The 17089-nt window shown below is 37.9% G+C and overlaps 1 protein-coding gene across 1 annotated transcript in view; it reads right to left on the bottom strand.

The window, feature by feature from the left end:
- The window catches only part of MAN2A1 (mannosidase alpha class 2A member 1), a 167300-nt gene that overhangs the window by 111564 nt on the left and 38647 nt on the right, over positions 1-17089 (bottom strand). The window contains exon 4 of the mRNA XM_045500567.1: positions 15122-15293. Within this exon, the coding sequence (XP_045356523.1) occupies positions 15122-15293 (172 nt within the window). The remainder of the gene's footprint in view (positions 1-15121; positions 15294-17089) is intronic.

The raw sequence follows: 17089 nt of genomic DNA, 5'->3' as shown, positions 1-17089 counted from the left end.
TAACCGACTGAGCCACACAGCCTCCCCCGCCCCAAAATGTATATAAGCAATAACAGGAAAATAACAGGAAAGCTATGTTAGCCTACAAAAAAGTGCCATATTTAAAATTGCCACTGTTAGCAACATAATGAAAATAAAATTAAGATGGACCGCAACTGTACATTTGAGACTTTAATAATTTTTTTAATCACATAACAGGAAATACCTGTAACTACAGAAAAAGTTACTTAGAAAAAATACAGGTGCTTCCAATTTCCATGTACTCCATATTCAACAAGCATCACCTGAGCTATTTCTCTGCACTAGAAGAATACAAAATCAAAAAAGACATGCTCCCTCCATAGGATCTATTGCTTAGTTTCTGCCAAGAAACTGGCTTTTGGCAAGTTTTTTACGTGTACAATTTTTCCTCATATTTCCTAATAAACATGAGATATAGAAGCAAAAGTGAAAAGACAGGAAAAGGGAAGGAAAGAAAATATATACGCACAGCAAATCTAGAAAACAGGAAACCAGGCACTAACTTTCAAAATTAACTTTCAAAATCAAAACACTCCTGTTTCACTCTTTTAAATGGCTGACTTGTAACTACTGGTAACGGCATCACTCATTTCTATGTTTCTACCATTTCATTGCTTGGGAGTTTGGTATAAAAAGCTTAACTAAATAACTGATCAAAATTAGGCTCACTTTGCCTAAGATGTAGAATTTACACTTAAGAATGTACTTGCCAAGCACATGAAGCTGCAAATCATTTTCTCTGAGTGTCACTTTTTCCCTATGTAGACTCATCACACATTTGGAATTTGGTCACACACAGAAGGATAGACTCAAAGAGCTTTTTTCCCTAATGGGGAAATTGTTACAGATAACTTAGTAGTAAAAAATGCATCATTTAGCAAGCTTCAAAGAATCACAAATTAATTTCACATGAGAAAATGAGTTGGATTTGTAATCATACATCTGGGGAAATATGAAATAATACAAGATGATGTACAGGGATTCATTCTTAAATAAAAATTTAGTTAACTGGAAAATTCAAAAAGATGGAGGCTCCCGATGAATCAATTAATACCCTAAAAACATTTGCTTATCATTTGCTTGATTCATATGCCTTTCATGGGAAGTACCTAATAAGAAAAGTAAAATCTGTTTTAAGATTCCTCATATAGGAATAATTGGGGAAATTCGTCATATACGTGTCAATATTGTTGATGCCTGTCTTTAAAGATTTAGTACGCGAGGCACAAATGGCAAATGAGTTATCTCCCATCATTTCTTCCTCACTTCATTCCAGCCATACTCCTTCTTTTAGTTCACTGTCCGTGCAGTCTTTCTTCCTGGAATAACACTACCTCCCCCCAGAAACCATCTACCTCACTGGCTCTTACAGATCCACTGGGAGCCCGTCGTAGCCACCATATCCCATCCCACCTAAATTGTTATCTTTCATGAAAACCCTAAAATTTCTTTCATAGCATTTATCACAAAATCTAATTACACACTGTCTGTTTACTGTCTTCCTCCCTCAACAGACTGTAGGCTCCATGAAGGCAGGAGTCTCCTCCGGTTTGGTCAATATTTACCACTCGGGGTTCCTTTTAGAAAAGGGTACCAAGACCTCATAAGACAAGTGAACAAAGAATGTGAAGCATTTATTTCAGAAATTCTTGCCTCCCCAAACTGAAAAGAAATTTAGTCTCACTCAGAAGGAAGTGCAAATTACAACTTCAATGAGATGCCACGTTTACTCATCACACTGGAAACATCAAAATGTTGTGTGTGACGTCACACTATGACATCAAGGATGTATGGACATAGGTATTGTCACATATTGCTGGCAATAACTATCAAATTTTAAAATGCATATATACTTCTGTACATATTCGTTAAAAAGTCAGGAAGTATTTTAAAGTATAAAAATAAACAAAAGCATTATGTACACTACATATGAAGATACATTCCATGCATTCACAAAAGACCAGAAATAAAACTACATGGGCATCCATTGCAAAGAGTTAAATAAATTGAGGTCCACTGATAATATAGATTTTTATACCATCTTTAAGAAAGGGGCTCTTCAGAAGCACCTAGGTGGCTCAGTCAGGTAAGCATCTGACTTTATCTCAGGTCATGATCTCACGGTTCATGAGTTTAAGCTCCACTTTGGGCTCTGTGCTGACAGCTCAGAGCCTGGATCCTGCTTCGGATTCTGTGTCTCCCTCTCTTTCTGCTTCTCCCCCAGTCACATTCTGTCTCTCTCTCTCAGAAATAAACATTAAGAAAAATTTTTAATAAATAAACAAACATAAAAAAAAGACGGGGGAGGGTGGGCTCTTCTTTCCTGGAAGGTTCTCCAAGAAATTAAGGTTAAAAAGCATGGTACATACACAAAAATAAACTCAAAATGGATGAAAGACCTAAATGTGAGACAGGAAATCATCAAAATCCTACAGAAGAAAGCAGGCAACCTCTTTGACCTCAACCGCAGCAATTTCTTACTCGACACATCTCCAAAGGCAAGAGAATTAAAAGCAAAAGTGAACTACTGGGGCCTCATCAAGATAAAAAGTTTCTGCACTGCAAAGGAAACAAACAACAAAACTGAAAGGCAACCAACGGAATGGGAAAAGATATTTGCAAACGACATATCGGATAAAGGGCTAGTATCCAAAATCTATAAGGAACTTACCAAACTCAACACCCAAAAAACAAATAACCCAGTGAAGAAATGGGCAGAAAACATAAATAGACATTTTTCCAAAGAAGACATCCAGATGGCCAACAGATACATAAAAAGATGCTCAACATCACTCATCATTAGGGAAATATAAATCAAAGCCAAACTGAGATACCACCTCATACCAGTCAGAGCAGTTAAAATGAACAAATCAGGGGACTATAGATGCTGGTGAGGATGTGGAGAAATGGGAACGCTCCTGCACTGTTGGTGGGAATACAAACTGATGCAGCTACTCTGGAAAACAGTGTGGAGGTTCCTCAAAAAATTAAAAATAGATCTACCCTATGACCCAGCAATAGCACTGCTGGGAATTTACCCAAGGGGGATACAGGAGTGCTGATGCACAGGGGCACTTGTACCCCAATGTTTACAGCAGCACTTTCAACAATAGCCAAATTATGGAAAAAGCCTAAATGTCCATCAACTGATGAATGGATAAAGAAGATGTGGTTTATGCATAAAATGGAATACTACTTGGCAATGAGAAAGAATGAAATCATGCCATTTGCACCAGTGTGGACGGAACTGGAAGGTATCATTATGCTAAGTGAAATAAGTCAGAGAAGGACAGATATCATATGTTTTCACTCATATGTGGATCTTGAGAAACTCAACAGAAGACCATCAGGAAAGAGGAAGGGGAAAATAGTTACAAACAGAGGGGGAGGGAGGCAAACCACAAGAGACTCCTAAATACAGAGAACAAACTGAGGGTGGATGCGGGGTGGGGGAGAGGGAAAATGGGTGCTGGGCATTGAGGAGGGCACTTGTTGAGATGAGCACCAGGTGTTGTTTGTAAGCCAATCTGACAATAAATTATATCCATAAAATTTTTTTTAAAAAAGCATGGTACAATACACATTAGTATGGAATATAAAAATAGAAACAAAACAAATAAAAAAAAAAACCCACAGCAAATAGATTCTGATGAGGATGCAAAGTAACTGGAAACCTTGTACATTATGGGTAGCAATGTAAAATGGTGCAATTGCTGTGGGAAACAACATGGGGGTCCTGCAAAAATTTAAACACAGGATTACTACATGATCCAGTAATTCCACTGCTGGATAGATACACAAAAGAATTAAAAGCAGGGACCTAAACAGATATTTGTATACCTATGCTCATAGCAGTATTATTCACAAGAGCCAAAAGGTAGAAATAACCCAGGGGTGCCTGGGTGGCTCAGTCAGTTAAGCATCTGACTCTTAGTGGCTCAGGTCATGATCTCATGGTTCCTAAGTTCCAGCCCCGTGCTGGGCTCTGTGCTATTAGTGCAGAGCCTGCTTGGGATTCAGTCTATCCCTCTCTCTCTCAAAATAAGATAAACTTAAAAAAAGAAAAAAGAAAAGAACAGAAAGAAACTACCCAAATGTCCTTTGATGGATGAATAGATAAACAAAATGTGGTAAATCATGCAATGAATTATCCTGATTCAGCCTTAAAAAGGAAGGGAATTCTGACACATTTCAATATGGATGAACCTTGGAGACTTTATGCTGAGTGAAGCAAAGCCAGACACAATGAGACACATACTATATGATTCCACTTATGAGGTACCTGAAGTAGGCAAACTTCTCGAAACAGAAAATAGAATGGTGGTTGCCAGGGGCTGAGGTGAAGGTGAATGGCAAGTTCTTAACAGGTACGCAGTTAGTTTGAGATGATGAAAAAGTTCTAGAGACAGAGAAAAGTTATGGCTGCACAGCAATGTGAATGGACCTAATGCTACCAAATGGTACACATAAAATCACTAAAGTGGTAAATTTTATGTTATGAATATTTTACCACAATTTAAAAAAAACTCCTAAAAAAATCGGTACAACGTGCACAGCATGCTGCCATTTGCATAATACACATGCATATGTCTTCGTACATATGTATGTATTACATATATTTTCCTGTATATCTAGAAAATAAGTTTGTTCACAGCAGCTGTGTCCCGTGGGAAGAACTAGATGACATGGAGACAGGGGTGGTTTATCTCTTACCCTTCACTATGTACCCTGCATATACTTGGACTTACATTAAAACATTAATGAAAAATTTTTCTAAACTATAAATGTGATACTCTGATTTCTCCTAAGCATTGAAAACTAACACAGTCATAGCATAAGATGGTCGTGAAATTTTATTTAAGAATATTTCCCATATTAGATGGCTCAATTAATCATTTCTGTAAAGTTTTAATAAGAGGATGTTCTTTATACAAACTGGTGTAGCCACTGTGGAAAACAGTATGGAATTTCCTGAAAAAATTAAAAATAGAACTACCCTATGACCCAGCAATTGCACGACTAAGTATTTTTACCCAAAGGATACAAAAATACTAACCCGAAGGGATACATGCACCCCGATGTTTATAGCAGCATTATCAACAATAGCCATTTATGGGAAAAGCCCAAATGTCCATAGACTGATAAGTGGATAAAGAAGAAGTGGTATAAAAAGAATGAAATCTTGCCATTTGCAACAACGTGGATAGAGCTAGAGAGTATCATTCTAAGTGAAATTAGTCAGAGAAAGACAAATAGTGTATGATTTCACTCATATGTGGAATTTAAGAAACAAAACAAATGCTCATAGAAGGAAAAAAGAGAGAGACAAACCAAGAAACAGATTCTGGGGTGTAGAGAACAAACTGATGGTTACCAGAGAGAAGATGGGTGAGGGATTGCGTTAATTAGTTGATGGGAATTAAGCACTTGTGATGAGCTCTGGGTGTTGTATGTAAGTGTTGAATCACTAAATTGTACACATGAAACTAATATTACACTGTGTGTTAGCTGCTGGAATTTAAATAAAAACTTAAAAAAATGAAAAGAAAAGAGGCTATCCTTTAAATATTTCACTGTATAGTAAATATTACTTCATGTTCTCATTTTCCAAAATAAAATAAAATGTTCATTCAAAATGAATCAGAAAATACATAAGAGGTTAAGGAATAGAATTTAAAAATCTAAATATCTTGCTATAAATGTATAAGGGGTCATGGTAGAGTTTTTAACCAACTTATTTTACTTAATACTATACCATGAGCAACCTATCTTTCCATGTTAATAAATAGACCTATCATTATTTTAGGGCTGCAATGTATTTTCTAAAAGACTTTTAATTGAGACAACAACACACAATATACATGTGTTTAGTCTGATCAGCTTTGACAACCGTTTACATCCCTGTAATCACCAAAACAAGATATGGACTATTTCCATTAACTCAGAGAGTTCCTTCGTGCCTCTTTCTAATCGTTTCCTACCTCAACTGCCCCCAAAGAGAAAGACATTCTTCTTACTTCATGATTTCCATCATAATAGATAAGCTGAGCTACTCTTACACTTCATAAAATAAAATCATACACTATTTACTCTTCTGCATCAGGCTTTTTTTTTTTTTTTTTTTGCTTTATACGTTCTTTAGATTCATCCATATTACTATGCATCTCAGTAATTCATTATTTTTCATCGTTGAAGAGTATTCCATTGCACAAATATGCCACAAGTTTTTCATCTATTGTCTTGTTGATGGGCATTTGAAATGTTTCCAGTTTGAAGTTACTATGAAAACTTCCCTATGAAAATGTGTGAATAAGTCTTTTTGTGAACATGTTTTCATTTCTCTTAGATAAATTCCTAGGAGGGGGCTCCTAGGCCACATGATGTATGTTTAACTCTAGAAAACTCTGGTGGCTTTCAGAGAGCAGTTGTACCATTTTACATTCCCACTGGCAATAGGGCAGTTCCAACTGCTGCACCTTCTTCGTGCTGCACCTTCTTTGTCAACTCTTGGTGTTGGCAGTCTTTTTTATTTTAGCCATTCTAAAAGGTTGGGGACAGAATCTTAGAGTAGTTATAATTTGCATCTCCCTGATGACCGTACATTACCCAGCCCAAGCACACACACCTTCCTCCACACTGCTGCAGCCTCAGACACTGCGTCCAGGTGTTTGAACATGCCAAGTTCTTACTAATCCCTGGCCCATAATCACAATTCTCTTCTCATACCCTGGAATTCCTTCCCCACCTCCTACATACCCGGCTAATTCTAACCGCCTTTCAGGTTTCAGCTTGAATACGACCACCTGCTTCAGGAAGTCTTCCAAGACCCCCTTCACGCATCCATAGAAGGAAAACACTTGATTGTGATACTGCATTTAATTATATGTCTTCCCTGCTCTGCCTTGAAGGATGGGATCAGGTCTGTCTTACTGATCACCTATATCCCTGGAGTCTAGCACAGTAAATATTTATTGAATGAAGAGTGGAGTCAATAAGGGAAGGTTTTGGAAATAAGATAATAAAATATTGTCTCAGCTGGATCTTGAAAAATGAGTAATACTGAGATTAACCAGTGCACAAAAGGGGAAAACAAACAAACAAACAAACAAACTCTAAGCTCAACTGACGGGCAAATTCCTAAGCAAGAAATAGCAAGAGTCTGCGGACACCCACGTGGCTCAGAAGGGCTAAGTGATGGGAGGTAAGTGTGGACAAGCAGGGAGGAATCAGCGAGCAAAAGCCAGTGTGTGCCAGACAGAGGACATAGATCTGTACCTTTTGACACTGAAGCATCACTGAAGCATTTTAAAGCCAAGAAGCGACATGGACAAAATCATTTATTACAAGCTTAACTCCTGGTGAAATGGAGAACACCTGCAAGAGGCACAACTAGAAAAGGGAAGACCAGGTGGAGGTTTTCAGAATAGCAGGAAACGAAGAGTAATGGGGCTGGAGCTGGGATTCAGAGCACAGAAATACTAAGGAGGCACAACTCACAAGGCTTGGGGACTGACTGGATGTAGCCTGAGGGCCAGTGGAAAGGTAGAGCACACAATGGGTCACGGCACCGGCTCCAGGTCAAGACTGCCTGGCTCTGGTCCTCATGCCATACTTACTAGCTGGAGGACCCTAGGTGCATCCCTTAACACCTCTGCCTCAGTTTCCTCATAAGGAAACCTAAGTCATCTTAATTCATAAGAAAGCTATAGGACCAACTCAGTAAATACATGTAAATGCTTACACCATGCCTGGTATACATTAAGCACTCAGGAAGTGTTAGCTGTTAATATTATAACTAAATAGGGAAAAAGAGAAGTTGAGGTTGGAGCTTTGGATCTGGAAGCAGCCAAAACACCCAGTAATTAAAACAATAGTGTGGATGAGCCTGCAAAGTGAAGAGGAAAACAAGGGATGCCACCCCACAGGTGAGAAAAGGGACATTTAGGAAATGAGCAGAGGAAGAAACTGAGGAGATGAAAAAGGAATGCTCAGCAAAGCAGGAATAGGAACAGGAGAGAAAGAGCTCCGGGTCACAGAAGACAAAAATGGGAAGAATTTCAATGAGACTAGAGCGATTAGGATCGCTGCTGTGAAGAGTCCTCCCAGGAGGATTGAGGAAACATCCGATGCTGGTAGTCCCTCATGGCTTTTGCCAGTATCCACCATGTAAAGAGAGGCCACCAGCTAAAGTGACTGAGGGGTGGGAGAAAAGCAAAGCGGCCTCACTGGAAGTGAACGGGGATTGGACGAAGTGGGGAAGGAATACATACTTTTTCAAATACACATATGCTGCTGCTTCAACTATTAGCACTGAAGTTATTTTAGACACCGGTGAACTGCTTTGATTCCTTTGATGAAATGTTATGTATCTTTAGGCTCTAAACTCAATCCAAATCTGCAATTTACCTTGAACATCACAAGACACACTGTTAACTTCTCATTGCTCTGCAAATTTTACAGCAGCCTTTGGTCAAACACCATAAAATCTGACCTGTATAAAATGTATAATAAGTTAGCCTGTATAAGAACTTTTTCTAGAAACTGAAACCCAAAATGTACATCAATAAGTTAGGATTTACATTATTTAAGAATGTAATCTCAAACATTCTGATTTCAATAAGCAAACAGAGGGTTAAGAAAAGAGAGTAGAAGGTTCACTTAAATATAGACCTAGGAAAAAAGATGTAAGAGAAGGGTAGAGAGATTAAAGATTTTGCATTCCTGGCAAAGCAATGAAACCCAGCAAGGTGATGAAGATAAAATATCTTCATTAACTATAACTTCCATAACAATGCACCGATGGTACCCTTCCTCCCAGCATGTATCTGAAGCCTTATTTCATACCAAAAGGTCCACACAGGGAAGCTGGTCAAGACTCTGGTAAACACACCAACTATTCTAGGTTCTTACAACTCATGGGGCTTCTTCACTGAACACCAGTCTCAACAGCAGGAGCACATACACTGTAAAAACTGTGTTAATGTCTCAGAGCTCAGAGAGGAAAAATGAATATGTAATATGCTGGGTGCTAGTCAAAGGAAATGCTAAGGCTAATGTTTCAGCTGCTTGACTCTGAATAAGGATTCACATTTTGATGTATTATAAACATCATGCAGTATTTAACTGCATTTAGCCGAAAAATATTCAAATATGAAGCCTAAAAAGTAAAAAGAATGTTAACATACTAGTCATTTTCAAAAATAAAACAAGCATAGACAGAAAATGTGCTGATTATTTAACAGGAGGCAGTTTCTTTTAAATGCACTGGCTATGTGTTACAAGTAGGCACCGTGACTATAATTGATTAAATTACACTGAATCACACACACAAAATAAAAAAGCTAGATGTTGTTTGCATGGATCTCCTTTAGTTAACTAGATTCTCATTTTTAAAAGCATGGAGCTGAATACTGTTGCCACAGAGGGTAAGAATCAAACAAGTCACTGCTAGAATAGATTATGGGATCATTTGAGTTATGTTTCTGTTAAGTTTCCACAATCAATTGGTATTCTTCAGGGACAATAAAAGCTTACATGGAACTCTGCTGGAATTAACAGGTTCTGTTCTGCAACAGCTAGCTTGCAAATTTAGGTACAGACATATAATCCATAGACTCATCTTCAAAAAGGAAAAAATAAACCATTGCATAAGCCTTATACTAGCAGTAAAAAAAAAAAAAAAAAAAAAAAAAAAAAATCTGTCACTACTGCCAGTTGGGACAAGCTCAGAATTTTAAATAATGAGAGCACACCTATGTATTTATTAACTTTTCCCAAAAAAACATGCATTCAGGCAAGGAGAATTAAGAATGTTGTGTTTAAGTAAATAGGAAAAAGAAAATGCTATTACCCTCTTTCCACAGATAAATGTAATAAATGAGTAAAAGTGAATGATTATAACAAGAAGGGAGAAAACTGTGCCAAAGCTTGACCAGAAATAAAACTCGTTTGCCCTATTGTTGCCATAAAGCAATACATTCTTCAAGCAAAATGATATCATTAAGATAAGGCCTATATTCCAGAATATTTCCCATTGCCAAAACAGCATCTCTCAAAGGAAGGTTAAGACAAAAGACTGAACATTAGATTCTAATGTGCATTCCCACTCCCAACATCTTACCATTCTCTCTTCTTAGTATTAGGTTGAAGCATGTGAAACTGACATTTTCGTACATCAAAAATGGTACAATTTTGGCAATATCATACAGTTCAACCTAACTAAAATGGCCAAGAGAAAAGAAAAAGGGATAGAAACTTGCATCCAGATAGAATCAGGTAAAGGGGACTACCCTCATGCCATAAAACTGGTGGCATTTCTGACATACTGTGGAGGTGAAAGAAAGAATTCAAGTGTGAAAGAAAGAATTCAAGTACAGACTTGCAATTGCCCTGCAAGAGAAACCAACGAGGAGTCCCAAATCATGAAGAGAAAAGACTCAGAGAGAACTGGGCAACAGCCCCTAAGTTGGAGGGCCAAGGACTGAAGCAAAGCTGAATCCTGGGACAGACACTAATCACAGTCTTCATGCTTCTCTCTTTGGGGTCTTCCTGCAGAAGTCTCTCCACCCCAAGGTCTTTACTGCTACAGAGGATGGCTCCCTAATACAGCCACACTGGGAGGAACCAAGCATGGCCTCACCTTACCAAAAGCAGCAGGCAGCAAGCCCAGTTTCCTTCAGACTTGGCTGGACTCTTCCCTACACTCTTATGAAGCAGAACCTTCAGACAGGCCAAAGCTCTTACTTGGCTTACAGGTCATATTAAAAAAAAAAAAAAAAAAAATGCTACATGAAGAAAGCCAATCCTGGGCTGCGCAAAGAGCAGACACTTCATAAATTTCTCCATCTTCCCACAGTCCCAGCTCGTCTCTTCCCCTCGGCTAGTGTTGCTCACATCAAGGACATATTTTCCAGCTGCTGGGCCCCTGATGCTCATGCAGCCTTTCAGAATCCAGCTCTCCAACAAAGGATATGAGCAGGGGGAAATACATCAGCCAGCTTTCTTGTTTGCAAGCAACACCTGCTGGCTCTGGAGAGCAACTGCATTGAGAGACTCTCCTGGGCACGCAAAACCGAGGACTAAAAGTCCAGGCTTAACGAAGGGCTGGAAGAAAACGAGAGGCCGTGCTACAGGGATCACAGGGATCATGTCACGGATGGGAACAGTCTTGGGAATGCACGAGTGCCGTGAGGGATGGCCTGCAACCTTCCCTCCGTGTCTGCTTCCCCTGCTTCCATCTGTCACCCTCGCTTCACTCTCCGAAGATTCAGACCCTAGGAAATATTATACTGATCAGCTGAGCTCAGGTCATAGCTGGTCTGTCTGACCTGAGGCAGGAAGATGGAGAGTCTGACTTACGTGTGTGACAGACCATTTCCCAAAAGGAAACCAGGTGGAATGGATGCCGGCCAGCCATTTTAACCAACACCCACCACAAGGAAACAAAGTAGTCAGAACAGGAAGGAACTGGAAGCCTGCTACACTCTCTGTTTTGGGACAAATTCCAGGTGTGGACACATCTGTTATTGCTCAAGGATGAATAAAAAGGAGGAAAATACTTGGACTTACAGGGTACAATGTAAAGAATGCAGAAGGGCAAAAAACAAACAAACAAAAACAGTTAAAACCAAGCATTCAAAGCCAGAAAAGAACACCTTCCATACCACAAAGAACTGAACCTGAGAGAGGAAAAAAAGAAACCTTAAGAAAAATCTCCCAAACACAGGAAATATAACAAAGAAATAAAAAATGCACGTGCAGAAGACTCAGTAACCAGAAAATTTAATCCTAAAACAAAGGAAATAAAAACAGTAAATAATAAGAGCAGAAAACATAAACTGAAGATGTCTGAATTGATATATGGAAAAGTTAATAGTAAGTTATACACATACCTAGATACATGGTGAAAATTTAGAATTTTATGGATAAAACTTTTAAAATCCTAAAAACATCTGAGCAGGGAAGTGATGGGGGGGGCAGTAAAGGTTAACTTCACTGAAGCAATACATTTAAAAGGTTTTTTTAATAAAACATTAATTTTATAGTTAAATGCTTTTATTAAAAGATGAAGACTAGGGGCGCCTGGGTGGCTCAGTCGGTTAAGTGTCTGACTCTCGATGTCAGCTCAGGGCACAATCTCACAGTTCATGAGATCGAGACCCATGTCAGGCTCCGCACTGACAGTGCAGAGCCTGCTTGGGATTCTCTCTCTCTCCCTCTCTCTCTGTCCCTCTCCTGTGCACACACGTGCACACTCTATCAAAATAAATAAATAAACGTTACAAAAAATAAGATGAAGACTCTCATGATGACTTCAAAACTAAAAACTATATTCAGTGTCCAAGAGAAATACTCAGAGTGACAAATAAAAGTTAAAGTAACAAGAGCTTCCAATATTTATTAAGGACTTAGAATATGCCATGCATTGTCTTAAGCATTTATTTCTATTCATCCAATCCTTGAAAAAAACCAAAAGAGGTCTCAATATTATCCCCACTTGACAAATGAAGAAAATGAGGTTCACAAAAGTTAAGTAATATGCCCAAAGTTCACACAGTAGATGGGAGTGCCAGGATTTCAATCCAGGTGGCCTCATTCCAGTGACCAGCCATTTGAACTACCACTCTAAATTGCCTGTTTTTAAGGAAAAAGGGCAGCACAAATCAGGTAAATCCAAACAACTACAAGTGACTGGTAGTAATAGCACTTTAGCTCTTAAATGGAGAAAAGATAGTTATTTGTCAATGGTGAAAGATACAATTTACAATCAAGAAGAAAGAAATACTCAGCCCAAGAGTACCCAAACCTTACAGTAACTTGCCCACAGTAGGTGTCAGAAAGAGTTGTAGAATGAATGAACAAATGAGCTAATAAGCCAACAAAAGATCAGGAATGAACCCTTAGGTACTGAATTTGAAAAATAAAACACCTAAAATAAAAGGAAGCTGACAGGGGAACAGTGGCAAAAAATAGGTATAGTTCCTTACGTGAAAAATTTTTTGTCTCAAAAACAAAAATGTGTTCCAAAGTGATTGATTAGGGAACAAATTTTGTATTGCTTAAGTGAAATTTTGTCCCTGAGAAACAGTAAGTGAAGGAGGCATAAAACTACACCTAGCTGAACCCATTCACATAGGAATACGTAATACACACACACACACCCTCTCTCTCTCTCTCTCTCTTTCCAAGGTCTACCAGCTACCTCAGTCCACTGTCTTCATACCCATGCACATATGCTGAACAACTTTTGATCAGATTTCAGATAACTCACTTTCTACCACTTTGCACCAACTCACATCGTGTACCCTTGCTGACACCCATGTCCACAAGCAAGCTTTACGTCTTTTATTGTAGCATTATGTATTTCTTAATCACCTAACATACATAAAACTCTACTAGCATCTTTATTAGGTTCCCATCTTTTGTGTGTGCATGTCACTAACAAAGTTTTTGAGTGCTGCACCCTATCAAAAAAAGTCTGATGGATAATGATAGAAAACCAATTCCCTCCAAATTATCTTTAAATGTTTATGTCAATTTCCATCAAAACCCTTTTTTTTTTTCCTTCGGTAGTGTAGGAAGATTTTAATAATTAATTCTAAAACTCTTTGGCAAAATGAAGTGGTCACTCATTAGAAGAATTTTTCAGTAAAGAAAGAGGAGATTTTTAAGTGTCAATGAAGCATAGCAAACCACAATTGCAAACAGAAAAGTCCATGAAAGAGGTCAGGAAGCCCAGAAATCAGCGCATATTTAAAGACAATAAAGATGGCACATCAAATCAGTAGGAAAAAACCGGGACATTTTAGATCTTAGTAAAGCGGCAGAGCACAGCATGGGAGGGAAACCTGTGGGGCTGGACAGGCTGCACCAGATAGCACACCAGCAAGGCACGTCCCAGCTGGGTGACCCTGGACGACCAGTGTCTCTACCTGTAAAATGAGGACAGTCATTGTACCTACTTCACAGGACCGCTGCAAGGATTATCCGTTATCATTTGTGAAGTATCAGAACAGGCACTAAAACAGTGAGCGCTGTACATGTGATACTAAATAAAAGAAAGCAATGCATGCTAAGATAATCTTTATACTCTTGGGAGCAGAGAGGAGGGAGGCAGGGGGATCAGAACCTCCCACCATACCATATTAAAAAGATAAATTTCAGGATTTTAAAAAGTCAATGATAAAAAGTTAAACTGGGTGGAAAAAAAGGACTCTTCCTCTGATCTCTAGATTGGGAAAAACCTTTTAAAATATGACAGTAAAGCTATCAAGAAAACAGATTGATATGCTTGATTACAATAAAATGTTTAAAGCATGTATATGAAATGCTAAGATTTAAGAAAATAACTTGAGAAAAAATAAGGGTTAACGCATGTGTGTACAAACTTACAAATCAGTAAGAAGAAAAGTATACCATCAAGCAATTCACAAAAAACTTTGCCTGTACATATGAGAAAGTACATAACATTATCAGTAATCAAATTTTCAAATTAAAATATTTCAGCCACCATCAGGGGACCTGGGTGGCTCACTGGGCTCAGGTCATGATCTCACGGTTCATGAGTTTGAGCCTCGCATGAGGCTCTGTGCTGACAGCTCAGAGCCTGGAGCCTGCTTCGGATTCTGTGTCTCCCTCTCTCTCTGACCCTCCCCCGCTCACCTTCTCTCTCACTCTCTCTTAAAGATGAATAAACCTTAAAAAATTTTTTAAATATTTCAACCACAAAATTGGTCAAAGTTTTAGAAAAAAAATATATTGGTGGCCAAAAGGCAGAGACACTGGTACATGGAAACAATCTTTCCAGGGGTCACTTTGATTATATGCTTCAAAAAGCATTTAAAATATTAAGCCCCTTTGACCTAGTAATTCAATTTCTGGGACAGAGTTGGAACATTAGGATTTCAATAGAACAGTTTCAAGTCACTTTTCCACAGATGAAGCAGAATCAAAGAAAAAAAAGATTTGGAGAAATATTTTAAGTTTCAGATAGAAGGCTAAGAATTTTCATCCTCTAAAAATTCAACAAGTGTTTCACTATATAATTAATTAATATTACCAAATTGCAAAAAAAAAAAAAAAAAAAAATCTTAAAACAAACCTTTTAACAGCATCCTTCTTCGGCTTATCCAAAGTATCCCACCACTTTGAAAGGTAAGAAATCTCAGACCACATAAATTTCCTCCGTGAGTCTTCTTTCAGCTTGATGACCATGTTATTAAAAATATACTGAGTCATCTCTCTAAAGTAGTCATCAAAAGTCTTCAACCAACCTAAATCAAAACACAAATATACAACAAAGGTCTGATTCATATGTCTGATTTCAACTCAGTCACATTCCATTACATGACCTTTGGATGCCCTTAGATGTTTCATTCATATGAAGACACATTTACAAATTTCACAAATATTTCAAGTAGTGAATTTCAAGTAGTGAAATTCCATTTGAATGCACATGACACTCAAAAAGACACTAATGCTACAATAACAAAAATACCCTGAAATCTGTACAAAGTCAGAAAGAAATGAGAAAAATGAGACAAATGACCTGAGGAAAAAAAGCATTTATTTATGCATGATAATTATAGTACCTGATTCGATTATAATTTATCTCTAATGTAAGGAATTTGTCTTCATTTTAAAAATCTGAACAGCGTTAACAAGTTGGCAGTACTGTTCTCATTGTATGGAATTAAGAGTGTATCCTTTCATACCACATCTGAAATTCTCTCCCCATTTTAGTAAGTGAAACTAAGAAAATCCTAAGTACAAACTATATCTAAAAGCCAGCAGCAAAGCAATAAGGTAATTAACAGCACTATTATGAATACAGAGAAGTAGAATTCTGCCAAGCACAGGCATTAGTTTCCAAAGGCTGCAAATTACTCCATTTTTTGGAAGCACAGACTGACACTAATAAAACAACACAAGTGTATATGAAGTCTTTTTCAAAAGAAAATTGTAGATGTTAATGACTTAATTCTACGACTTTTTCTCCTTCTCAAATACCCTGGAAACTTCATCTAAAGATATTTGCAATTTCACTATAAAGAAACCTTTTTAACAAGACCCACAAGTCTAAGCATAGCCCTATCTGGCAGAGTATTAAAGCAACATGATAAACGGCTGAGGCATACACAGTTACCAATTCTATCTACTAGCCAAGTGGATCCTCCAAGAACAACCTCTTATCTATGAAATCTTACAGAGATAGGGGTGTTCTATACATCCAGGCTAAACTACCACTCTATTTATTTCCAAAACTCAAACATGTGGGAGGACTAAAATATAAGGAGTCAACTGGTTATTTCTTTTGTCTATAATTAAGTTAATATTTGAAGTACAGTATACCGACTGAAAAAAAATGAAAATCTGCTAGGGCAGAGAAGACAATACAAGTATTTTGACAATACAAGCATGAGCTTCTGAAAAGGGCATTGCTACTCTGACTGTATTTCTCCCTTCTGCTTTAACTAAAATCTATCGATCTATTCATTCTAGAGTTATTTACTGAGCATGTACAAAGCGACAAGTATGAAACTAGAAGCCAAACAGGAAGGCAGTGGAAAATTGTCTTTACAGGACTTTCTTGATCTGGGGCACTTTCAAGTCACCAAAGAAGGGTACCTGGATAATTCAACTTTTCCATGCTAAAAAGCCTGCACCTATAGAAAATTCAAAGATATCTCATGAAACAATGGTCTGCAAAGAATCCCATCTTGCTTGAGGAAGGTACAAACCTGGACTCCTGTCCCAGCGCATGAAGCCAAGATCCACATCTGGATTCCCAGGGATAAGCAAAGAAAATCCAACCTACCCCTAAATGGGAATGTTCAAGCTTTCTGCTGACCATGCCAAGAGAAAAAAACATCAAGTGCTCAGACATGAGCCCAGGATATAATATAGCACTTGATAAAGATTAGTTGCTATCGTCATCATCATCATCATGTTTTTAATTGCCCCGTCCCCATCTCTATAATTGAAGCAGGTAAAAAGGAAATAAGATATTTTTAACATGTAAGTTTTGAAAAGGATACCTTTATTTAGAATGTTTACACAAATTGTTCCA

Source organism: Leopardus geoffroyi, chromosome A1, assembly GCF_018350155.1.
Source record: "Leopardus geoffroyi isolate Oge1 chromosome A1, O.geoffroyi_Oge1_pat1.0, whole genome shotgun sequence".
NCBI classification, from domain to species: Eukaryota; Metazoa; Chordata; class Mammalia; order Carnivora; family Felidae; genus Leopardus; species Leopardus geoffroyi.
The sequence above is the reverse complement of the archived record's forward strand: the minus strand, read 5'-3'. Positions and strand labels throughout refer to the sequence as shown.